Below are 27,885 nucleotides of genomic sequence, written 5' to 3'. Positions count from 1 at the left end.
GAACTCCTTCTTAATCATGTGTATTTTATTAACTACCCTTTCTCTTGCCACACAATACCTTAACTCTGATCTTCAATGGAAAAAAATGCACTTTTCATTTTTACCCCATCCACAGCCATATGAGACCACATTAACTCCTACAACTGTTCAGTTACTAAAGTATGACCAGTGGTTTACCTCATATTTTCAGAAACCATAGTTCAGGGTTTCGGCATTTTTTAATTCAACATCTGAAGTGCACTCACAACTGTTCTCCCTGCCTTTAACTCAAATGCATACCGTCACACGGCCACCATATTGCTTGATAGAAAACATGAGTTTGACAATTCTCCTCTCTTCCTAGAACCTGATCATGATCTCCCATCCCCTAGAGGAAAAAGTCCAATCTCCTTGACATGGCCTATGAGACACTCGATGCCCTGCCTTCATATTTACTTTTTTCCGTTAATACCTCATCAACAAGAAATTGTTCATAATTTTCTGAGAAAAGAAAGGTGCTGCTAATTGTCTCATTGCTTTTCCTCATGCTATTCTACCTTCATTTTTTCCAACTCAGCTTACATTCCACTTCCTGTCAGGCATTCTTACTCCATATGAACTTCCTCATTAATTTCCCCTGAGCACTCTGTCTCTCACATTGTATTTATCACTTATCAGTTTATTGTTTGTCTCTTTTAAGACTATGAGCTTCTTGGGGTGCCTGGGTGGCTCAGTGGTTAAAGCCTCTGCCTTTGGCTTAGGTCATGATCTCAGGGCCCTGGGATTGAGCCCTGCATCAGGCTCCCTGCTTGGCAGGGAACCCCTCTCCCCCACCCCCCTCGCCTGCCTCTCTTGTGATCTTTGTCTGTCAAATAAATAAATAAATAAAATCTAAAAAAAAAAAAAACCAACTATGAGCTTCTTGAGGCTGGAGACGATGGCTTAATCTTTATATCTTTCTTGGCAGTTATGGTAGGAACTCAGTAAGTATTTACTGGGTGAATAGCCTTTAACAGAATTATGGCTGAAAAACAGAGATTTGTCTGACCACTTAATAAAATTAGAGATCTTAATAGAATTAGAGATCTGAGCATGATTAAATGCTCAGACACTTAACACCTTAAAAGGTGAAAACGATGTTTTCCATTTATTCTCTGCTTTTCAGTTTTTGCTCATCTAGCATCAGAACCCTGCAAAAGCATATTTTTTTATATTATACCGAGTTAAGACTTTATTAGAATGGAAATAAGATGAGTAGGATAAGAAAGTAAGAAGACACATAGTAATGAGAGAACAAGAGTTGTTATTTAAATAAAACTTGAAGAAGTGTCCTGGTGGTGGGTATTAAGGAGGGCACATATTGCATGGAGCACTGGGTGGGGCGCATAAACAATGAATCTTTGAACACTAAAATAAATAATTAAATTTAATTAAAAATAATTAAATTAAATAAATAAGACTTGAACCTTAAAAAGCCAGACATGTCTTCTGAAGAAAAGTTCAGTAAGAACAGTGAGAAATATATCTTCCTCCCTATGAAATTGGAGTATTATGAACTTACTGTATTAGTCATAGTGGTAGATCACAGGAAATCTTTTTAACTTAGAAGTTAAGGCATAAACTTGGCCAAGGCATATTTTGCTCACTCCTGTGCTCCTAGTGTCTAGAAAGTGCCTGGTACACAGAAGACATTGAGTGATTGATATAAATGTCAAATGAGAGAAAATAGAATACTCAGAAGAGGAAAGCTGGATTGTTTGATATGTATTTTGGGACAGAAGGTAAAAATACAAGATTTGCATAGTATACACATACGCATGCCATATATAATTGCTAATCATATATTCAAAGTTGAGTCAACCACCATTTTATATTGCGACAAAACTTTTAACTTAAAATACTTCATTGTGCAGAAGGCTTATTTTTGTGAAAATATGTAGCCTAATTTGAGATGCTAATATATACTAAAGAGGAATGATTTCTGCTAACACAAGTCTGGGTACTCAGGAATGTATAGAAATGAAAGGTAAGTCAAACCTTCAGCCTCTCAAAAACATATGCAAAAGATCTATTGCTTAAAAATATAAAATGCAAAGTTAAGGAATGTGAAAATCATTCTATATTCATGATCAATTAAGCCCTATAATATTTTATCCATTTTTATATCCCAGCTTTTTTTTTTCAGTGTGTCTGAATGCTTTTAAGTATGAAGACTCCCAAAGATGTAAAGTAGCAGTATTTCACTTGTATGACCTTTGAAAGCTCTTACAGAAATCTCATACCACACGTATGCAAATTAGTTGCATTAGTGGATGCTACAGAAACACTGCTTCATTGAGTGCACTCTTCCATTTCCATTTCTGTGGCATAAATTAGGTGATTTATCTTTTCATACGTTGGAGACAAATTGCTGAAATGCCTTTAAAAAATATCTGGTTCATTCTTACTGTTCCTCTTTCAATAAAAGTGGTACCTCCTCAAAGAGGTCTTCCTGAGAAGTTTATCTAAATTAGTTCTCTTGAAGTCCTTCTCCATCACATAAGCCTTTTAGTTGTGTACATACCCCTGTGTGGTCTGGGATCCAAGAAGGCATGAACTTTATCCTTCTTGATTTCCACCATATCTTCAGTCTTCAGTTCATACTTAATAACTACTTACTGGATAAAGAAATGCAAAGAAAGTTTGGATGTCACACCTTGAAAATCATCTCAAGGAATCATTGATTGTTAGAGCTCAAAGAGAGCATTTTATGAACAAAACAGTGGTGTTCATGTGGATAAAAAGTGATGCCCAGAACTCTGAAGTGCTCTGGCCAGAGAATATTCTTAGTATCACTTTTGATCATACTATGGAAAATGTGGATTCTCATGTATAACAAAAGGATGCTGGATTCCTCTGTGATTGTGATTTTTATGTATATACCATAAGCCAGAAGGTCCTATTTTGCTTGTGATTGGTTTTTATTTTCTTTTAAACTTTAGATTTTGCAGTAGTGATTTATTAGTCAGGATGAAAGAAGAGAATATTTCTTTTTTTTTTCTTTTTTTAGATTTTATTTATTTGCTTGAGAGACAGAGAAGGATAGTGAGAGAGAGCATGAGCAGGGAACACAGGGAGAAGCAGGCTCCCCACGAGCAGACACCCTTACCTGGGACTTAATCCCAGGACCCTAAGATCATGATCTAAGCCAAAGCAGATGCTTAACAGACTCAGCCACCCAGGTGCCCCAGAGAAGGGGATATTTCAATAAAGTATCATTATAGAAGGTAAATAGATATTCCATCCAATTCCTAGAACCCAAAAAATGCCTTTTTTTTCTATTCTATACGAAGTCTTCCCGGAGTATTGTCAGTGGCTCATGGAACAAACATTGTTGGTCTCCCTCTCCAAACTGAAGTAGGAGCCACCTCAGGTTGGAGAAGATTCAGAGTGGCAGATGAAGTTGTGCATCCATCCTCAGGTTAGGCCATAATGACCTGAACACTGGCTCTGTGAGAATTGTCAGCATTCTCAGAAGTGATCTTTTCACTGTGAACTAAAATACTTGGACCAGAACAACCATAATATTCTGAGAAAAGTGTTTACGATGATACTCAGAAGCTTGGCATTGTGAATTAAAGCTATTATTTTATGATCTATATATTCATTATCTATAATCTTTAATTTCTAGTTCCTCTATGGCTGTATATAGTCAAAATTCTGCATCTGCAAAGCCCAAATTAATCTCTGGAAACCGCCCCACACTCCACACACTTCTTTGACCTGGCTCTGGTTATAGAAAGCTTTTCTTTCTTCTGCTTCCATTCACCTATAATAAGCTCCTATTCTCCCCTAGCTGCTCAAGAAGACCCAGTTTAATTGTTTTAAACTATCCAGTTTAAATCCCTTTTATAATACTCTCAGTGCCATTAATAGTCATGTGTATCTTTCAGTTGTACAACAAACAATGAATGAGAAGCTACTATGGAGGGGCTATGCGGGATCAAGGTTAAGTGCATGGCCCTGGTTCCAACACAATTTAAATCCAGCTCCACAACCTACTCTATGTATGACTTTGGGCCATTTAGTAACTTGCATATATTTCACTTTCCTCATTTTTGAATGTGGATGATGGTGATAATAACTACCTCATAGAGATGTTATAAAGATTAAATGAACAAAAAGTATAAAAAATTAGAAATGCATCAGGCACACAGTAAGTGCACGGTAAAATTTAATTTTTGGTATTACTCTGATTCAATGAAGAGTAAGATACAGACCCAGCTATCACGGCTCTTGTGGCCTAGGGACAAAAATCTCAATAGCCAATTATAACTGTGCGTAAGGGCCATGAGGGGGTCATTCAGAGGGTGTTAGCCAAACACAGGAGAGACAACAAGCCCAGCCTTATCATATGTCTCATTTCTTCTGGAATGTAGTCAAACAATCTGCTGATAAGTTCTTCCTTCATTTTAACAGCCAGCTTTCTGGAGACAATGTCTTAGCATTAAAATTTGGCATTAAAATGTTAGGATCATAGGACTGATTAGCAAAAGCAGGAAGTGTATTTAAAACTAAAAAATTAATTAGAAGAATTCTGTGACCTCTACCCCTTTGCTTATGAGAGCCTGTTGGAATGTGTACAAAGTAAAAAGGTCTATTTTTAACATGATCAGATTTATACTTACTCGATTAGAGCAAAATGGCAAACTTAACTGTGGAGAAAGAGGTTAATGCCCTTCGAGCCTGTCTCCAAAGTTCAGAACTGATCTATTTTTAAACAATGGAGTGTGAAGAGCCACGGGCTGAAAATAGGTACAGATCATGTGTCCCAGTAGAATATATGATGTCAGTATATTTCATTTTCACAGAACATGAATCAGGCTGAGAGTATAATACTGTCCTTCTGACCTTTAATTTGTTGAATAGACTATTAGGGAAGAAAGCATAATCTGAATGCGTGTTTACTTGTGCAATTCTGAATCGTTGAAGTACATACTTGTTGCGTTTTAAAATACCCTGTAAAATGTGTTTAGTTAAGATTAACTAAAACAGGCTAGAATCATAATTGAAAAGTTATACAAGGATCTTATAAACTATCAGATATTCATGTAACAGGCACAGGAATAAAAGGCTAGAAAAACTTTAAGTGGCCTGGTTATGGTCACATTGCCAAACAAAGAAATTGACTATCCTTCTTTCGGTGTATTTTCCCTTGCATTCCTAGTTTCTAGAAAACAAATGGACAAAAAACATTTATCAATTTCTTAATGTGTGTAAAACATTGATCCAGGCGTGATGGGAAGGTAAATTGTAAAATATGATTTCAGTCTCAAAGTGCCTAGCATATGCTTGTAAGGCACAAGATATAAATACATGGAAAAAAATAAACGATGAAAAAAAGTTAAAGTACATTACTAAAAATACCAGAAATGTAAAAAGTTCACATATAGTTAATTACCAGAGCAAAGCTGACACTCCATACTGAAATTCTAAATGGATTGAAGACATACATGTGCAACTTGAAACCATAAAACTCTTAGTAGAAAACACAGGGAAAAAGCTTCTTGATGTTGATGTTGGCAGTGATTTTTTTTGGATGTGACACCTAAAGCACAAGTGACAAAAGCAAATATAAATAAGTGGGACTACATGAAACCAAAAAGCTTCTGCACAGCCGGAGACACGATTAGCAAAATGAAAGACAACCTATGGCATGGGAGGAGGTGTTTGCTGACCCCACCTGTGATAAGAGGTGAATATCCAATATATACAAGGGACTCAACTCGAGAGCAGGAAAATAATAGTCCAATTTAGAAGTACGCAAAGGATGAGAATAGACTTTTTTTTTTTTCCCCAAAGTAGATACTCAAATGCCCAGCAGGTAGGTAGAAGGGTACACAACATCATGAGTCATCAGGGAAATGGAAATTAAAGCTACACTGAGATATCACTTCACATTTGTTAGAATGGGTATTATTAAAAGACAGGCGATAACAAGTGCTGGTGAGGATGTGGAAGGGATATCAGCGAAGGGGAGTGGGGAAGAGAACATGCATTATTACAGTGAGAGGAAGCCAGACCAAGGGCCTTTTCCTTGATTTTTCCTAACGTCGTTCATTACTTCCCCCCTTCCTCCCCTACAAGGTTTCTCTAGGGACATCGTTTACTTCTAGGACTTTAAAAATTAGTCCTGTGCAATACTATATAATTCCAATTATATGAGGTCCCTGGAATAGACAAATTCATAGCAACAGAAAGTAAGAGGCGTCACCAGGGACTGACGGTAGGGGGAAGGGGAGATTATTGTTTAATAGTTTCCAGAGTTCTTGCTGCCAATGATGGAAGGTCATTCGATGGAGTGATGGTTCACAAAGCATGGTGAACATATTTGCAAACTGCACAATGTTTGATATTATAAAATTGTTATATATATTTTATGAAAATTAAAAAAAATAATAATTTATAAAATAGCACCCAGTCCTGTATCTCTAGATCTTTAGAGCCATTTCCGCCTGCCACCTGCTCTTGTCACCTGACGGCCCGAGATGCTTCCAACTCAATACAAAAATAAAGCAAAATCCTTTCTCCATATAGATGAATATCTTTGGGGATTTATTTCTCCCCAGATCAAAGAGCTCAGAAGTTGTTAAAGTATATGGGTTGTGTTCCCTGTCATTTCCGAGTGACCCTAACTGGATTAGTTTGCCGCTGGCCACTCCCTCAGTTTCAGAGCTGGGGCTCCTCTGGTTCTTGGCAGATATTCAGAAGAGAGCAGCTTCCTTCTTTCTGCCACATTCTACCAGCCTAACTTGCTCTGTAAGTTTGCTAGGTTGCCGTAAGAAAATACAACAGATTGCATTGCTTAAATGACAGAATTGTGTTTTTTCATTCTTCTGTAGGCTGCAAGTTCAAAATCAAGGGGCCGGTAGAGTTGGAGCTTTCTGACACCTCTCTTCTTGGCGTAAAGTTGTCCGCCCTCTCCCTCTGTCCTCCGGTGGTCTTTTCTCTGTGCTAACATATGCCAGGTGTCTGTTTCCTCTCCTTATAAGGACACCTTCCAAAGAGGATCACTGGGAATTAGGGCTTCAACATATGCATCTGGGGATGATACAATTCAGCCTATAACACTTGCCAACACAGCGCTGTGCTCCACGCAAGTCTAGCTAGCATGACATGTAAATGAATGTTTAATGAACCTTAGAATGCTGCCTGGTTTTAGGGCCTGGCCTGATTTCCTCATGTCCTTTGCACATGTACATATGCTATTAAACACAGATTATTTATGTTACTGACCACTAATGATGAAAATGAATTTATGACAATTGTATTTTAAATTCTCAAATATAGGTTCTTATCCAATTCTCCAATACCAAACTCCTTCTCTTGGGATTGTCTTCTAACTCACACTACTAACTGTTGGTTCCATTTTAATAATATATTTTTTTTAGTTCAGCCTATTTCTGGATACCAGTCTGCTTTGTTTGCTGTTTGACAGTTCAGATCAGTCTATGTTTACCACGTCAGATAGGCTTAACACTTACTCTGCAAATTATTCTTACAACTTGCTTACTGCTTGTAAGCCCCCAGAGCTGCATCCTGATGGAGTTTATACAACTCCTTGTAGGGTGTCAGCCTGGGATACTACACAGCAGGACCAAGATACAGAGTCTCCAATACACACACATCTTTTCAATACACAATTCCTTAATATAGGTTTGCTCTTCTGTTCCTACCTCTTTTTCCTTGCTTCATAATCAAATTTAAATGAATGTTAGGAGAATTTTCTGTCACTGTCATTATTCTGCCTGGTACCTAGTGGAGCAGTATGTCCCTGTGTTCTAGGAAAACAGATCAATGGCAAGATGCTTAGACTATCTTAACTTCAAACTTCATTTGCATTTGTATTGTAAGGCTTAAATGAGATTTACTATCTCAAAACCAAATTAGATGCCTTTGAGAACTGTAGCAACAGAAAACATTAAAATGTTTGAATCTGTCCATCTCAAAATTCATCTTGTTCTGATCAATCCTTTACAAGCAGGCAGATTTCACTGAAGCCACTTCAGCATAATTGGCCATTTGTATATGCAGAGATTTTAGACTAATTGCCTTTAACATAATTTGAAGAGACTATTGATCTAGCAACTAATGATATAGCTGGGTTGCAAAATAAGTAATGGTGAAAAGTGTCAGTAGGAAAGAGGCTATTGCAGACTATTTCTCTGTATCTCTACTGGGCTTTTCTTATTATAGCTATGACTAACACAAGATGGAATATCATGTGGCCATTAAAAAGAATAGCAACTAGGACCATGTCTCAAAATAGGAAATATTTTATATTATAAAGATAGGGAAAAAGGAACAAATATTGAATGTATATTGTGATTATAAATATATTAAGGTGAATAAGTTTGTCTTAAGGAATATATACACATATTAAAACATTTATTAAGGTGATAAAAATACAGAGATTTGGGCTCCTGGGTGGCTCAATGGGTTAAGCTGCTGCCTTCAGCTCAGGTCATGATCTCAGAGTCCTGGGATCGAGTCCCGCATCGGGCTCTCTGCTCAGCGGGGAGCCTGCTTCCCTCTCTCTTCCTCTGCCTGCCTCTCTGTGTCTACTTGTGATCTGTCTCTGTCAAATAAATAAATAAAATCTTTAAAAAAAAAGAAATATAAATTCTTAAAAAAAATACAGAGATTTTTTTTCTCATATATTTTAAGAGATGTGTGTATAGGCATTTTTTTTTAAAGATTTTTTTCGATGCATCTCTTAGCTAGTACACAAATACTTGATTACTTCTTTAATGAAATGGAAAACCACAATAGACTAAAATTGAGGCATTCCATATTAATTCAGCAATCCTCCTTTTTCTACTTCTAAACACTTTTAACTCTCCCCAAACAAATGTTAAGGGTAAATGTTCCTTAGCTTTGTAGTCTATTACATAGTTTTTGATATTGAGATTATTTAGGAGTTGCAGTGAAAGCTTTCTTTAAAAAATAAGACAGATGATCTCGACTAGACAAATAGATTACCTTAAATCTTCCCAATAAGATATAGAAATCAAGGGAAATGCTTTCAGTTTAAGAAATTGAAGCAGTACCTAACTTGTTTCCCGATGTTTGGACAAATGTTTAGAACATTTTTAAGCATGAAGATATGCCAGAATGGACCGATTTTCTCACACATGCAGTCCACCATCTTGCAAGTTAGAAGGCAAACACCCAGATCAGTACAAGCCAGTTGGGAATGCTGAGGAAAATTGTTTTTAAATTGCTTCATGTGTTTCCTTTCTTAAAAAAAAATAATAGAATGTGTATGTACAATTCACCTTCCGAATTTATTATATCAATGGAACATCTTTATTATAAGAATTCTGTATTTTATTCCTTGGCTTTAGCCACAAGAGAATTTCACTGACTCTCCCCTAAGAATATCTTATCATTTTCTTCTTCAGAAGCTCTGCACTCACCTTATCTTTTGTTTTGAATCAACAATCCCCACTTTTTTTTTGAACGTGACTCAGTATCCTTTTCCCAAATTACCTTGAAGCATTTGTTCTTTATAAATATAGAATATATAGTCTATACAATTCATTTGATATTAATATTATTTTATAGTACAGCTATAAATTACAGTGCTTAAAACAGATAACACTGAGTAAACTTTATTAATGTTTTACTTGTGTTAATTTAATTATCATAATCTATGATAGAGTTGCTATGTTATCTCCATTTTACAGATGGGAAGATTGAAATTTGAAGAATCTGAGTCACTTTCTGTGGGCACAGAGCCATTTAGTTTTGGAATCAGGGATTGAATGTATGTGCGCACACACGCACAGGGAGAGAGAGAGAGACTAACCCATATACATATTTTTTTACTACCTATATTATACTGAATATATACACGTATATCTTCGTCCCTTAACGGTGTAAACTTTCAGATACATCTTTATTTTAGGAACCATGGTTTCCAAACCTGATTGCTTATAACTTTGAGTGTGTTATTGTAAGTAGAGATTTTGAGTCATATCCGCTGGAGATGTAGCTCCAGATTCTTTTCAGATTCTCCAGATTCTCTCCTCAGAATTCAAGCCTGGTAAACTGTATTTTAGTAAGTGCCATAAATGTGTCCACAAGATTATCCTCTTCCTCTGAAAAGTGACAAAGAGGAGAATGTCATCTTTGGCAGGTCATTGAATCCTTTTTTTTCTTTAATCTACATGAGAGCCACAAGGAGGGCAAAGACCCATGGAACAATCCTGAATAGTTTGTTTTATTTTCCAAGAAATAAAGGCATTCAGATTCAGGTTTTTAGAAATAATTGTTGTGGGTAAAATAAAAATAGCCAAGTTCATTGCCATCCGTTTGCTGCCCCACAATCAACAAAGACTCATGTCAGACTCTCAAAATACGTAAATTTCAAAAGAACAAATTTATGGGTAATACCGAAATCTTTCAGGTATGTGGTAATACCAGATATGCTCAGAAAGTAAGATAGCTTCTTAGAATCCATCAAACCCCTAAGTTGGAGAGCTGGGTCGCCCAGCAAACCATGGTTATTCCTCTTGCAAGTGTGTGGTCTTTAGCAGATTATTCAGTCTCTTCTGTAAAATGGAGTAGTAATAATACTTAAGTAATAATACTTTGCAAGGATAAAATAAATTAATGCTTGTAAAAGATTTAAAGCCATACCTGGATACTGGAAAGCATATAAAAAAATAGTCTCTTATTTTTATTATGTTCATTCTTAAAATTATCCTTACCTTTAAAAAAAAAAAAGACAAAACCCTAACACATCCACTTACTCCAGTTCTCACCAGTCCCAGTTTCTGAACTGGGGGAAATAGGGCAACATTAGCAGCACTCTTTTATAGGACCTCCTAGGGGATAAAGTGTCAGTTGACGTAGATTTGACTATATTTGTTTATTCGTGTTTGATGTTAATATAGAAGTTGTATGTCTGGATGACATTGGAATGTCTAATATAAGTTCTTAGAAGGAAGGTCTTGTGTGTTCTGCAAAGTCTAAAAATACAGGGTGTGTTGGGTGTAGGAATTTAGCAATGTAACAGCAGCTCTGTTTTGTTAAGATACTCTATGATTCATTATTGTAATGATGGTAATTATATTTATAGCCACCATGCTTAAAACATTTTAGAACTATACTGTGTAGAATAAAATAAAGTAGAATGGAAGAGAACTAAATGTTTTACAAAATGGAACTTTCCCCAATGATACTTAAGTTATTGGTAAAGAAATATAGTGTTTCAAGGAGACTTAAAATATTACTATTCTTTTTAATAATGACCAAAAAAATATTGCTTAACTTTATCAGGGTCTCAGACTTTGCATAATTCCTAAGTACTGGTTTATGGTTAAAATAAATCCTTTGTGGGTGCCTGGGTGGCTCAGTGGGTTAAGCTGCTGCCTTCGGCTCAGGTCATGATCTCAGAGTCCTGGGATCGAGTCCCACGTCGGGCTCCCTGTTCAGCAGAGAGCCTGCTTCCCTCTCTCTCTCTGCCTGCCTCTCCATCTACTTGTGATTTCTCTCTGTCAAATAAATAAATAAAACCTTTAAAAAAATAATAATAATAAATAAATAAATAAATAAATAAATAAATCCTTTGTGGGGCACCTGGGTAGCTCAGTTGGTTAGGCCTCTGCCTTTGACTCAGATCATGATTTCAGGGTCCCAGGATAGAGCCTCATTAGGCTCCATGCTCAGCACAGAGTCTGCTTCTCCCTCTGCCCTTCCATCCCCTTGTGTGTTCTCTCTCCCTCTCAAATAAATAATCTTTTAAAAAATTAATTTAAAATCCTTTGTAAAGCTCTCTCTCTCTGTTTATACATATATATACAAAATCCAATTTCCTGATTGTCATAAAGTTAAACCAAAAAAATAATAAAAAATTAATGCTGAGAGTAAAAAGGCAAGTCACAGATGAGGAGAAGATATTTACAAAGTATATCCCAACCAAGAACTCATGTCAAGACTATAAGAAGAACTCCAACAACAGGAAAAAAAAAAAAAAAAAAAAAAAAGAGGAAAATTTGACTGGGCAGTTCACCAAACAGGATATTTATCTGATCAGTAAGCCTATAAAAATGTGCATAACAACATTAATCATTGGGGAAATGTAAGATAAAACTGCAGTGGGAAAAAAATTTAAAAACAGTAAGATATCTCTGCATACCTACAATGGCTAATATCAAAGAATGTGAGAAAAATAATACAATCATTTTAGAAAACTTTTGCTAGTATCCACTAAAATTAAATATAAGCTTACCTTATCATCCAGTAATTCCAATCTAAGGTAAATAAATATTCAAGAGAAATCAGTGCAGGTATAGCCATTGTGGAAAACAGTACAGAGGTTTCTCAAAAAGTTAAAAATAGAACTGCCTTACAATTCAGCGGTTGCATTTCTGGATGTTTACCCAAAGACTACAAAAACACTAATTCAAAGGGATACATGCACCCCAGTGTTTATTGCAGCAGAGTCTACAGTAGTCAAACCATGGAAACAGCCCAAGTGTCCACTGACAATGGATGAATATGGATAGAGAGGTTGTGGTTATACATTTGAAAATTCACTTTAGATTTGTGCACTTTACTCTGTCTGAATGATACTTTAAAAAATATTCTCTAGTCTGGGACCAAACAATGAACATAAATAATTCTATCATACTTGAGCAAAACAAGACAAAGGAGCGCTAGAAAGGAAAGACTTTCATATTTGAAATAAACTGACATATCAAAGTAAGATCAAATGCAGTGTTCTTCATTGTTGTTTACTGTATTACGCTTTTATTTAGTAGAGAAAAGTTTGTTTGGAATTTGAACAGATTTGTCTATTTTCCCGTGCTTTTTAATTTACTCCGTTGTTTAATTATATTGTATAAATATGGTCTCATGATTATTTATTTTGTACTTTGGGATTAATCTAACACTACATTCTTTACTGTTATACCAATCGTTAAAACTTTCGCTATTGGTAGCTCTTTCCTTTGGCCCCTTTGAAATACACTCATCTTTGTGGAATTTTTTTTTTTTTTTGATGATTGTATTTCTTTGTTTTTTACGACATCTATACTTTCTGTTACTACAAGACGCTCCAGGAAGAAAAAGATTACAATTTTTTAAGTGTTTACAGTAAGCTTGCTAATATGGAGTACCTTATTTAGGTCAGGGCCCTGTCTGATTCCCTTAAGAATGGAGCATTCCTCAGTTTAATGCATATGGTCAATACTTCTAACTCAAGCCAGAAGTATTGCTAAAATAGCTTATTATAAAAACTGCCATAAAGAACATAGATGGAAATTAGAGATATTAATAACTTAACTGTGTGTCTCAGTTAAGTCAGTGTGCTATAAGGGACTGTGATTGATGGAGGAGGAGCTTTAAAAGTCTTGTTTTACATATGGAGAGATATTAATAACTTTATTAAATATGTTCTCTAAGAAAATGTGCTATAAAGAAATGTGATTGATGGAGAAGAGCTTTTAAAAGTTTTGCTTCATTTCTAGACTTACATGATGTTTCTATTAAAGTATATACCCTCGAAGCAAGCCAATTTTATAGGAGGAGAGAGGGCTTTTAAATGCAAATAACTTTCTAATTACATTTTTTCTCATCAAATGCTTGTTAGAATTTATAGTTTCAATCTGATAGTCGTCACATTGAGGGTAAAAGTTCCACAGAGAGGGAGAAAATTAATGGATTCCTTTAAGCCATAACAATAATATGAAATTATCCCCGCGGTGTTACAATCAAGGCAGTTACAATAGGTGTACCTGAACAGACAATGCATCATAGAAAAAGTTATTCATATAAATAAAGTACAGCTACATTGTTTATAAAATATACTTCCAATTATTTTCTAAAATAAAGAGTGAGAGAACAATGAAGAGAAAAGTTGTGTAGTTGAAATCCAAGAACACAGATAGAAGAATTCTCTGTTTTATTATTTTTGTTTGAAATTTCTGATTTTCTCTGCAACTTGACTTATGTTCACTTTCCCCCACAGTATTCTTCTTTGCCATTTTGCATGTGAAATCATTCATTCAGACAGTCAATCTGGTCCTTTTAATGACCTCTCTGTCTTCTTTCAACTCCTGTGGTTACCTTGAGTACCTTGAGTGGTTCACATTTTGTCTTCTTGAAGTTTTTGTACAGAAAGATTTTGAATAATAAAAAACACATTTTTATACACCAGAGACTTGTTTCTCAAGCTGTTTGCTTGAGAGAGCTTTCTAGGAGTTTTAAGTAAATATCTCCCGATGGGAACAAAACTAGTCTTTGCGAGCACTTTTTCCACTGCTCAAACTCCATCTTCCTCCCTTTCTTCTTCCGTTCCCGCGCTCCTTCTACCTGCTCTGCCTGCCCGCGTATCTGCTCAGCTCCTACCACCTGCTGGGTCTTACTGTAGTCCCATCCCCACCAAGGCTCGCCAGCACCAGTTAAAATCAACTACAAGTTGACCTCGGTACAGCCCCCCATGGAGTCAGCTGAACATTATCTGGGCTTGGATGATGTTACACGAGGTACCACATGTAATATCTTTCTCTTGTTTTTATTGTTATGTTCACTTATTGCTTATTACAGCTGACTGTGGAATATTTTACCATCCTCCATGAAACCCCACCATTGGAAACTCTTCTTAGCCCTACTGAAGTGACAAAATACTATTAAAGTTGAAATACCTTCTTCTCCATGGCGGACCCCAAATTTTGTGCTCCAGTATTAGCTACAAGTTTCTTACCAATTCCAAAATAAGGTCAGGTCATTTCATGAACCAAAACTGAAGAAACTCTTTTTAATCTATTATATCTATTAACTTTTTAATCTATTTATTATCTATTTATTAACTATTTTATCTATTAGTTTATATAACATATATTTCTAAAGCAAGAATTCAGATCTCAGCTTTCGTTAATACTTCCAGTTTTTTTTTTTCCCTTTTCCCACCTTTTAGCAGGATTTCCTTCAGTATAGTATCTATGCCTCATAAAAGAGATCACAAATTCAGGGTTAACCCTTTTTCTTTAGGGCTCATTGGAGAACAAATATTTGAGAAATGGCATTGTGGTAGAATTTAGGTTCCTACTGGGGCACCTGGATGGTTCAGTGGGTTAAAGCCTCTGCCTTCGGCTTAGGTCATGATCCCAGGGTCCTGGGATCGAGCCCCACATCGGGCTCTCTGCTCAGCAAGGAGCCTGATTCCCATTCTCTCTCTGCCTGCCTCTCTGCCTACTTATGATCTCTGTCTGTGAAATAAATAAACAAAAATCTTTAAAAAAAAAATTAGTTTCCCACTATTTATCTCTTTACCTATGTAACTTGCAAGATTAAAAATGGTTGGTTCTGGGTGCTCAGTGGGTTAAGCCACTGCCTTCGGCTCAGGTCATGATCTCAGGATCCTGGGATCGAGTCCCGCATTGGGCTCTCTGCTCAGCAGGGAGCCTGCTTCCCTCTCTCTCTCTGCCTGCCTCTCAGTCTACTTGTGATCTCTCTCTGTAAAATAAATAAAATAAAATCTTTAAAAAAAAAATGGTTCATTCCAGTGTCACCTGGATGGTTCACTCGGTTAAGCGTCTGCGTTTGGCCCAGGTCATGATTTCAGGACCCTGAGATCAAGCCCATGTCAGGCTCCAGCCCCATGGCAATCTCCCTGCTCAGGCAAGAGTCTTCTTCTCCCTCTGCCCTTCCCCAGTGCCTGTGTGCTTATGTTTTCTCTCTTTCTCTCAAATAAATAAATAAAATCTTAAAAAAAAAAAAAAATGGTTGTTCCCATATCTCTATTTTAGTCCAAAGGGATAACACTATGTCTAATCTTGACCACATCTACAGAATGAAATCAAATGTTTAAGTCTAATTCAGAATTGGCCAGGATCCAGGAATAAGAGAAACAAACAATTCAGGAAAAGAAAACTGTAGTCCCTCCAGTCTAAAGCCCAGGAGGTTTAAAAAGAGTGATTTTCTGGTCTAGCCCAGAAACAGATTGAATTTAAAATTCTAGATTATAGTTAGATTTAGAGCCTTCTTTGTATAACCTTTCTTAAACACCCCATTGCCCTCACTTTGATATGAATAACATTAAGAAAAAAAAAAACATTAAAATGCTTATCTGGCAGGTGGACTTTTGTTTCAGAATTCTGGTCAGTAGGTGCAAGTTAGATTGTTCAACACAATGGGGCACAAAAGCAGTAATATCATAGTTAACAGGAGGTAATGTGACTTCTTTTCTTCATAAAACAAGATAAAGTGGAGACGAGAACTCTTCCACATTTGAGTTCTAATTTTATATGAAGTTTGGTAAAGGGATTGGGAAGTTATAAAAGGTAAGACATATATATTTAATTCACATTTACTTAATGTTTAATGTATGCCTATACTGTGCTAGATGCTGGGAATACAAAGTTCCAACAAAAAAATAAAACACAATTTCTGGCTTTGAAGAGATATGCAGATTATTAGAATGTATGTGTCTTTGGTTCTGAACTTAAATTGCAGTATTGGGCTATGTGTAGATTTTAATGTAAACATGTATTCTTCTTCCTGCTATGATTAAGACCTCTCTTCGTATTTGTCTGCCCTTGCCATCTTTAGGAGATCGTCAACTTCAACTGTCGGAAACTAGTGGCTACCATGCCACTGTTTGCTAATGCAGATCCCAATTTCGTGACCGCCATGCTGAGCAAGTTGAGATTTGAGGTGTTTCAACCTGGAGATTATATCATACGAGAAGGAGCTGTGGGTAAAAAAATGTATTTCATTCAACATGGAGTTGCTGGTGTCATCACAAAATCCAGTAAAGAAATGAAGCTGACAGATGGCTCTTACTTTGGAGGTCAGTGAGAAAGAAAGTGGCACTGAGCTGAATGTTGCTTCGGTTATGTGTCTTTCTCAGAATTTTGGAGATGTCAGAATGTTGATTTGTGGGTTTTGACTAGGAACTTGTATTCGAATTCCGTAGAAGTATCTAAATGGCATGTTTTCACATTTCAGTGTCACACGCTCAGTGTGTATATATTTACTGTGTTGGTTGGAGTATCTTGTTACCTTCACAAACCGGAAGTGATGAACACTGGCTTAAACCAGAAGGAAAATATATTTTTGTCTCACACAGAAGTCCCAGGAGAGTCAGGTGGCTCTCCTCAAGACAGTTTTCAGGATCCCAGATTTCATTGATTTTGTCGCCATCCCCTAGAGTGATTTTCCCACTAGAAGGAACTGGTTCCTCTCCATCATGTTAGGTATGGCCCACAGGAAGGGGAGAAGGGGACAGAGGAAGTGATGAGTGAGCAACTTCTCTTTAAAGGTGTACCGAGAATTGTCCCTGTCAGTGCTTATTTACATCCAATTGGCTAGAATTGAGTTATGAGAGTACCTGTAGGTGTAAGGCAGGCTGAGGAATGTAGCCTCTAGTTGAGAGGTGTGAAAGTCAGGGTTCTCCTAAGAAACAGAACCAATAGGAGGACATACATACAAAAGGAGAGTTATTATGAGGAATTGGCTTATGCAAATATGGAGACTGACAAGTCTTGTGATTCGGCCATTGACAAGCTGGAGACCAGGTGGGTTTTGTACAGGGCAAATTTACAAAAATGTTCTCCATCTTTACCTCTATTTTATTTAGTTTTGCATTTTGTTACTATTTTATCATAGTTTACTGTATTTATTATGCATACCTTGATTACATTTTTAATAGTAACCCATCCAGCATATATTTTTGAATATAGTGTGAAGTAAGATTCTGTATTTTTCCTCAAAAGAGATCAAGTTTTCCACCATCACACATGGAAGATTTCATTCTTTCTGCAAAACATTAAATATTTCTTTAGTAATAAGCCAATAGAATATAGATTATGGTGACAATAATAGCTAATACTATATTACATATTTGAAAGTTGCTAAGAAAGTAGATCTTAAAAGCTCTCATCACAAGGAAAACATTTTTGTAACTATATTTGGTGACAGATGTTACCCTGATTATTGTCATCATCATTTCTCAATGTATATAAATATCAAAGTATTATGTTGTTGTCATGAGCACGGTAGGAAGGCACACACACGAGTTGTATCTTTCCACAATGCCAGCTTTATTCAATCGTAAAGCAAGGTTAACATAATTATAAAGCAGGTTCGGGATTCCGAACTCAGTGACATTTCACTCTTTGTTCAACTTTGCCTCTTACCACCACATAAAACAAAGCACAAGAAAAGTTACACAGCAAGAAAGATAGTACAGGGAGTAGGAAGTTAAGACACCAAAGATGAAATCAGTCTATGAGCACGCAGTTTAGTAAAGGCCTCCATCTGTGGGGTCAGCCCTCAGCGAGGGCTGCTTATTATGTCCAAGCAGTGCAGGACCTCTGTTCTGTTCAGAGATCAGTCCGGCAGAGCTTCAGCAGCGGCCGCCTTTTTGATGTGGCCAAACGTGAAAGGGTCAGTGTCTTGAAAGTCTGATAGTTTGCTGCGAAAATCTTTCTTTTTTAAAGGGATTTAATCTGTCAGGGGCCTTTGCAGAACTCTTCTTTTTCTGCTCTTCATCATTCTGAGGGTGCCGTCTACTGGCGCTTATTTCAGTATCTGGTCTTAGCTGCAATGCCTTTGGCTCTTGTGTCACTGCTTGACATTTCATGCTTGATGTGGGTGATTCCTGTTACTCTCTGTAGTTGCATACCTGAAACTAACATGTTGTGTCAGTTACATCTCACTTAAAAGAAGAGAATCCTGGGTTGGGGGAGATATATACATATATATTCCACTAGATTTTTTTTATATATCAGGAAGAAAACCATATAGTCTTACCTTTTCTAGTATACATGCAGATTCATAGAGGGACTTTAATCATCCCAATCAAAGATGCTTCCAGGTAGTATTGAGACAAAAAAGTAAAACAACTACAGGGAGGAGCCATTATGTTAATATATGGACTTTAGGGGCTCTTTTGCATAGAGGAAATAATGTTAGAACAAGCAGAAGGAGGAAACTATTTTTTCTTAGTTTCTTTTCTTAGTTTCTACCAATTCTGTTAAAACATTAGAAATTTAATGATTAATATTAGACCTCTGGTAGTACAGTATCAGGACTGGGCAAGCTTAATGTTAAAATGTTCTTCAACATCAAGAAACTGAAACGTTTTTTTTAGAAAAAGGTAAGAAGTCTGTCTTCAAATATCTATAGGCTTATCCTGTAAGAGGCAGTTCAAAGGAAGCTCTTTTCCTTCTCCTAAGTGAGGTATAGAATAATGGTCCTTATTAGTTTGTGTTTATCCTTCACAGACTTTATAATATATCTTCTCTTTAGAAGGCTTCTCAGTCAGAATCAATGTCTCCCACCTTTGTGTCTCCATAGTACTTCTCATAGACTTCCAGGGTCCTGGTCTCAGTCTGCCTCACACTGAAATTAATTGTGTAGTTGTCTGTCTTCCCTCGTATATTCCGTGCATGCATCCAAATCATCGGGGGGCTGTTTAAAACCAAAGATGCTCAGGCCCCACCCATCAAAGATTCTAAATCAGTAAGTCCAGAGTGGAGACAAATTTTTATTTGTTCATTAGAGACTAGTCAGCCAGTATATTTGATTCCCTAAAAAACGATCAGTAATGATTAAAAAAGTATTCAAATCAAATTAGTAGTTGAGAAAAAGACAACAAATTTCATTTTGTTCAATAAAATAAATCTATGCTGAGTTTCAGAAGTATTCTTCAATAACAGCTAAGAAATGCTAGAAAAGGTTTTGAATTTTACTAAATGCTTTTTTGGAATCTATCAACATAACTATAAGGTTCTTATCCATTAACCTATTGTGGTTGAATAAAATATATCAACTCGGGGTACCTGGGTGGCTCAGTGGGTTAAAGCCTCTGCCTTCGGCTCAGGTCATGATCCCAGGGTCCTGGGATCGAGCCCCGCATCGGGCTCTCTGCTCAGCGGGGAGCCTGCTTCTTCCTCTCTCTCTGCCTGCCTCTGCCTACTTGTGATCTCTGTCTGTCAAATAAAATAAATAAAATCTTTAAAAATATATATATATCAACTCAAGATAGGTAGCTTCCTTGACTTTCTCTCTCACCCCTGAAGGATACTTTGGAAGTTTCCAGCTTTCCCTTCTTCCCACTCTTTGTCATGATTCTGTGCTGCATAATTAGCCCCTTGGCCTTTTGTGCACATTGTTCTAGGAAAAATAGATTTGGAAAAGCTAAGACCCAAAATATCTACTTTAGAAAGCACAGAGCACTAATGTTCAAATAAAGAAAGAAGTAATTGAAAGCTGACAGGGTAAAAAAATAAAAGTGTATATGTACTGTGCAAGTGTGGGGAAAGGTGGTTTGGGAGGGAAAACATTTTTGAGGCAGTTATGGGTGTGTGATAAATATGTAGAAGAAACATCTGGAAAGTATTTTCTGGAAGTGTTAATTATGCATTAAGAGTGTATTTTTACATTTGATGTACATTTTTGTCAATTCAAAGCAATTTTTAATTACTATGTAGTTATATTTGCTAATATGACCAAGGTTTTATACAAACACTGGAACACTTATTTCCCTAGATTTATCTGGCTACACTATTAGTAAAGTCAGTTACAGTAATAAATATCCTTGTGTTGACTGGTAAGATCATTTCTGGGATAAAAACTATTTGTCCTGATGTATTATTGTTTTTAACACATTGTAGCCTGTCTATAGGTGAAATTGGACTGTTATTTATTGTTATGGTGGCTATTTTTGTGATCCCCTAGCTAATTTAGGATTATCAGGTTTTGTTTACCTCTTAGCAAGAATAAGAAAACTTTTAAAAAAATGTATTCTCTATTTTAAGGAAGTTTAAACAATCTAGGCATTATTGTTACCCGAAGTCTTCTTAGGTTTCACAAGTAAAGCACTGTGTCTGATTCTCTGTTTTCTTTGGTATTAAAATACTTCAGATTTTACTTCTTTATGAGTAATCATTCAGTTCATCTAATTCAATAGTTCATTATACTGAAAACTTAAAAAAATAAAGTCCGATGCCAGAGCCGAGATTATACCTTAGAGTTTCTGATGGAATTGAGTGGGGTTGAGATCCAAACATCAGCATGTAAAAACAAAATCCCCAGAAAATTCCAAAAAATTTTCACATCATATATATATATATATATATATATTTCCCTTTTTATTTTCAATAAACCTTTTTAATTTTTAATTTCAGAACAACTTTAGATACAAAATGATTGCAAAGATTTTACAGAGAATTCCATATATCCCATACCCAGTTTTCTGTTATTAATATTTGTCATTACTATGCTTTATTTTTCATAATTAATAAACCAATATTGATACAGTATTATTAATAAGTACTAAATAAAACACATACTTTATTCAAATTTTCCTAGTTTTTACCCAATATACTCTTTTCACCCAGCATACCATTTACTTCCACATCCTCTAGTTTACTCTTTTGAAAAAAAAAAAAGAAGACATTTATTTATTTTTAAAGAGACAGTGGGTAGGGGTATAGGGCAGAGGAAGAGATCCTTCAGGCAGACTCCCCACTGAGTGTGGAGCCCTACATGATGTGGAACTTGATCCCGTGACTCATGAGATCATGACCTGAGCCAAAACCAAGAATCTGACGCCCAACCAACTGAGCCACCTGGGTGCCCCAGTTTGCTCTTGTTTTTTTTTTAATATAAGATTTCTTAGGCTTTCCTTGTTTTTGATAAACTTCACAATTTTGAGGAGCATTAGTAAGGTATCTTAGAGCATATCTCTCAGTTGAGATTTGCCTGATGATCTCATGATTAGATTAGGGTAAGTTTTTTGGAGAGGTAGATCACAAACATAAAGTGCCATTATTTTTGCATCATATCCAAGGGTATTACTATCAATATGTCTTATCACTCTTAATGTTAATGCTAATCACCTGGATTGAGGTAGTGTTTGTCAGGCTTCTCCACTATAAAGCTACTTTATTTTCTCCTTATTCCATACTTTTCTGTTTGAAGGATAATCATTAGGCATAGCCCATGACTAAGGACTGGGGAATAGTAGAATAATATTCTACTTTCTTAAGGGCAGAGTATATGCATAAACTATTTGAAGTTATTCTAAATGGGAAATTTATTTACTCTTACATTTAATTATTCACTAAGCCCATTTTTATTTATCAATATGGACTGGTGAATATTTATTTATAATTTGATTTATAATGCAATACTACTTTATTTGTTTTTATTTTTTTAATTCCTATGTAGTTAATATATGGTGTTATATTAGTTCTGGGTGTACAATATAGTGATTCCACAATTCCATGTATTACTCAGTGCTCATCTAGATAGGTTAACTCTTAATCCCCTTCACGTATTTCACCCTTTCCCCTACCCAACTCTCTTCTGGTAATTATCTGTTTGTTTTCTATGGTTAAGAATGTTTTGGGTTCATCTCTTTCCACTTGCTTCTTTGTTTTGTTTTTTAAATTCCACATACAAGTGAAACCATATGGTATTTGTCTTTCTCTAACTGACATATTTTGCTTAGTGTTATACTCTCTAGCTCTATTCATTTGTTGCAAATGGCAAGATTTCATTTTTTGTGGCTGAATAATATTCCATTCTGTATATACCACATCTTCTTTATCCATTCATCCAAATGATGGATACTTAGGCTGCTTCCATACTTTAGCAGTAAACATAGGGGAGCATATATCCTTTCAAATTAATATTTTTGTATTCTTTGGGTAAATAAATACTGGTGGTGCCCTTACTGGATTGTAGGGTAGTACCATATTTAATTTTTTTAGGAACCTCCATACTCTCTTCCACAATGCCTGCACCAGTTTGCCTGCCCACCAACAGTGCACAAGGGTCCAGTGCTACTTTATTAATTATGCTGCTCAAATCATTCAAACTTTGGCCATTTGGACCTCTTTCAGTTGACCCCTGTGCACCTTTGAAGCACTCCTGTTATTGTGGTTGGGGGGGGGGGTATTTTTGTTTGTTGTGTTAAGATTTTTTTTTCTAGCACTGTAAGGTATTCCTGGAACATCTTGTGTATTTCCTGCCCAGTCTTAGATTTAGCCATTTCTCTAAGGATCCCTGGTTCTATTCATTGAAGAGTAGTTTTAGAAACTAAGATTTGGACACCAGGTGTACTGTTACTACTGGACTATCTTTACTTCTACACCCTCTCAGATGACAAGGCAAAGAGGTATATACTCATATACTAACCTGTGTGTATACATATGTCTATAAATATTTCTGTGTATCCATCTATTAAGCTAAACATGAGTTCATGCTGATATTTCCAACTCCAATCCATCACCATATGACTTATGACCTTCTCTTCTTGTTTATCTATAATACTTCACTCAAGAGTTAGAAATCTGGTTTCCACTATATATTTACTTTTTTGTTCAATTGCAATATTCATGTGCAGTGGTTTTGGAACTGTAAATCTGTATATCCATAGGAAATAACTTTATCAACTGGAGTATGAATCTTATGTAAGGTTCTTTTTGCCTCTCCACTCATTGCAAAGATGCTTGGGTCAGCATCACACTTCCTAATCTCCCTCAGTGAGGTGGTTTCAACATTTATAATACATTTATATTTTTTTGTTACATTCTGCATTCTATCCTGAGAACTTCTGACTTCCTAAATTATTTTTTTAATTTGCATAGTATTTGGTTCACTTTTTCGTGCTGTAAAGTTTTATAAGTTTTAACAAATGCTTATTGACCGGTATTCACCATTATGATATCATACAGAATAGTTTCATCACCTCACAAACACTTTTTTGTGCTTCTTATTCAGGCCTCTTGTGTTCTGAAACTTATGGCAACCACTGATCTGTTTATTATCTCATAGTTTTTTCTTGTCCAAAATGTTATATAGTTGAATAATACAATATATAGTATGGTTTTGTAGAAATTTCAAATTCCGATTGTTAAGTGCTATAACATTGGAAATTGAGTTTTATATATTAATCTTTTATTCAGTGATCTTCTATCCTCACTTAACAGGACTTTGGTCAGTTCTTTGGGATTTTCTTCATAGATAATCTTGTCATCTACGAATACAGACAATTGTGTTTCTTTATTTCCAATCCATGTACTTTTTATTACCTTTTCTTATTTATCTGGCAAGGATTTCTAGTATATTGAATTGGAGAACTTTTATGCCCTAACCTTAGTAGTCCTTGTAATGAATTTTTTCCCCTTGATTTTGGCTTAATGCATCTACTTTTTCACTATTAAGTATGATGCTATTTGAAAGGGTTTTTTCATAGGTATTTCTTATCAAATTTAGGAACTTCTACCATTACTGCTTCTGTGAGAGCACAAGCAGGAGGACTGGCAAAGGAAGAGGGACATTCAGGCTTCCTGCTGAGCAGGGAGCTCACTGAGGGACTCAGTCCCAGGACCCTAGGATCTTGAACTGAGCTGAAGGCAGACAGTTAACTGACTGAGCCACCCAGGTACCCCAATATTTTTTTAAGTAATCTCTACACCCAGCATGGGGTTCAAACTTATAAGCCCTGGATCGAGAGTTGCATGCTCTAACAACTGAGCCTGCCAGGCTTCCCAGGAGTTGTTTTTTAAATAAATACATATATCATGAGTGTACATTGTATACTGTCAATTTTTTTCTCTGCCAGCTCTGTGATTATTGTATGGTTTTTCTTCTTTAGCCTGTTGATATGGAAGGTTTTCTTCTTTAGCCTGTTGATCTGAATCAAATTCAGATCAACTGAATTTGATTTTGAATGTTGAACCAGCCTTGCATACATGAAATAATTTTTAATGGATTCAATTTTCTAATATTTTGATCACAGTTTTTCTGTTTGTGTTCATAAGAGATATACCTTGGTACTTATTCTTTCCTGTAATGTAGTTTTTTTGTTTGTTTTGTTTTGGTTTGTTTGATTTGGTTTTGTATTAAAATAATTCTCACCTCATAGAATGAAATAGAAAATATTCTCTCTGCTTCTATTTTCTGGAAAAGTTATAGAGAATTGATATTACTGCTTCCTTATATGTTTGGCAGTCTTCATTGATGAAAATTCATATTTTTCTGGTTATTAATTATTGATTCAATTTCTTTAATAGATAAAATGTTATTCAGTTTATCTATTTCTCATTGTGTGAGTTTTATTTGTACTTTCCAGGAATTTCTTCATTTCATCTAAATTTTCAATTTTAGGCATAAAATTGTTTGTAGCATTCCTTTACTATCCCTTTTTAATTACCCCAGGATCAGTAGTGATGATTACTTTCATTTATGATATTGATAATTTGTGCTATTTCTTTCTCCCTCTTTCTTCTAAGAATAAACATTTGAAAATCTTTTTAAAGAACTAAAGAACTCCATTGTTTTGTTTTCAATTTTATTGATTTCTACTCTAATTTTTATTATTTCCTTATTTTTTTAACTTTAGGCTTTATGTAATGCCCTATTTTATTCCTGATAATTCTTTTGTCCTGAAATCTGCTTTGTCTGAAATTAATACAGCCACTTTAACCTTCCTTTTTTTTTTTTAATTTTTTTTTTATTGTGACGAAATACACAAACATAAAATCTTCCATCTTCACTATTTTTAAGTGTATGGTTTAGTGGTTTTAAACACAGTCAGTACTACCAATACCACCATCCATCTCCAAAAAATTTTCATCTTGTAAATCTGCAGCTCTCTATCTATTAAACAAGAAATCCCCATTTCCCCCTTCCTCCCAGCCCTTGGCAACCACCATTCTATTTTCTGTCTCTGCAGTTGGTTTGGCAATACTCTAAGTATCTCACTTAAGTAGAAACATGTAGCACTTATCTTTTTGTGTCTAGTTTATTTCACTTAGCATAATGTCTTCCAAGCTCATCCATGTTGTAGCATATGTAGCATATTCCTTCCTTTTAAGGCCGAATAACATTTTATTATATGTCTATATCCCATTTTACATATTCATTCATTCACTAACAACTGGGTTGCTTTCACATTTATAGTTATTGTAAATAATGCTGCTATGAACATAGATGTAGAACTAGCTCTTTGAGACCCCATTTTTAATTCCTTAAGTATATACTGGCAAGTAAAATTGCTGGATCATATGGTATTTCTTTTTTAATTTTTTGAGGAATCTTCATATTGTTTTCCATAGCGGCTGTACCATTTTGTATTCTCACCAACAGTGCACAAGTGTTCCAATTTCTCCACATTTTCAACTCTTGGGATTCTTTTTTGTTTTTTTTGCTGGTAACCTTCCTAATAGGTACGAGGAGGTATTTATTATTGCTTTAATCTGCATTTCCCTAATGATTAGTGATGTTGAGCATATTTTCATGTTTGTTAGTCATTTGTATATCTTCTTTGGAGAAATGTCTATTCAAATCATTTGCCTATTTTTGAATCAGGTTGTTTGGTGTTGATTTTTAAGGATTTTCTATATATTTTGGATATTAATATCTTATCAGATATATGATTTGCAAATATTTTATTTGTCTTTTAACTTTCTGATAGTGTATTTTGATGCACAAAATTTTTAAATTTTCATGAAGTCTAATTTATGTTTTTTTTTAAGTTACTTGTGCCTTTGGTGTCATATCTAAGAAATAATTGCCAAATCTAATATTGTGGAGGTTTCACATATGTTTTCTTCTAAGTTTCATGGTTTTAGGTCTTACAGGTCTTTGGTCCATTTTTAGTTAATTTTTATGTACAGCGTTATGGCTCAACTTCATTCTTTGCACATGGATGTCAATTTTTCCCAGCACCATTTGTTGAAAACACTAGCCTTTATTTTTAAATGATCTTGGCACCCTTGTCAAAAATCACTGATCATATATGCAAGACTTTATTTCTGTACAACCATTTAATTTTGTAAAACTATTTTTTATGCCATTTTTTTTTTTAAGATTTTATTTATTTATTTGACAGAGAGAGACCACAAGTAGGCAGAGAGGCAGGAAGAGAGAGAGAGGAGGAAGCAGGCTCCCTGCTGAGCAGAGAGCCCGATGCGGGACTCGATCCCAGGAACCTGAGATCATGACCTGAGCCGAAGGCAGCGGCGTAACCCACTGAGCCACCCAGGCGCCCTGTAAAACTATTTTTTAGAGTAGTTTTAGGTTTACCACAAGCTGAAAGGGAAGTACAGAGATTTTCCAGAAGCTCCTTTCCCCCACTTATGCCAGCCTCCACCTTATTAACATCACTCACTAAAAGGGCACCAAGAGGGAACCTACATCATAATTACCCCAAGTCATGATTTACCTTAGGATTCGTTTTTATTATGGTATATTCGATGGGTTTAGACAAATATATAATGACATATATTCATCAGTATAATATCATACAGAGTATTATCACTGCCCTAAATATCTTCTATGCTTTCCCTATTTATCTCCCCTCTCTCTCTCTCTTTCTCTGAAACAATCACTGAACTTTGTATTACCTCCATGGTTTTGCCTTTTCAGGAATGACATATGCTGTAGTATTACAATATGTAGCCTTTTTAGATCGTCTTCATTCAGTTAGTAATATGCATTTAAGGTTTGTCCACATCTTTTTAATTGCTCGACAGCTTGTTTCTTTTTGGTGCTGAATAATATTCCATTGACTGAAAGTATCACAGTTTATTTATCCATTCACCTACTGAAAGATATCTTGGTTGTTTCCAAGTTTTGGCAATTATGAATAAAGCTGCTATAAACATCCAGGTTTTTTGTGGACATGTTTTCAACTCCTTTGGGTAAATACCAAGGGGTATGATTACTAGATTATATGGTAAGGATATTTTTAGTTTTATAAGAATCTGCCAAACTGTCTTTCAAAGTGGCTATACTGTTTTGCATTCCCACCAGGAATGAATGAGAGTTATTGTGTTCCATATGCTCACCAGTATTTATTTTCTGTTGTCAGTGTTCTGGATTTTGGCCATTCTAATA

General features: G+C 35.5%; 1 protein-coding gene across 1 annotated transcript in view; it reads left to right on the top strand.

Annotated features, from left to right (window-relative positions):
• The window catches only part of HCN1 (hyperpolarization activated cyclic nucleotide gated potassium channel 1), a 393,513-nt gene that overhangs the window by 324,395 nt on the left and 41,233 nt on the right, over positions 1 to 27,885 (top strand). Inside the window, exon 6 of the mRNA XM_059173942.1 lies at positions 16,579 to 16,819. Coding sequence (XP_059029925.1) covers positions 16,579 to 16,819 — 241 coding nt within the window. The remainder of the gene's footprint in view (positions 1 to 16,578; positions 16,820 to 27,885) is intronic.

Source organism: Mustela lutreola, chromosome 5 (assembly GCF_030435805.1).
Source record: "Mustela lutreola isolate mMusLut2 chromosome 5, mMusLut2.pri, whole genome shotgun sequence".
Lineage (NCBI taxonomy): Eukaryota > Metazoa > Chordata > Mammalia > Carnivora > Mustelidae > Mustela > Mustela lutreola.
Note: the sequence above shows the minus strand (reverse complement) of the source record. Positions and strands in the feature narration are given on the sequence as shown.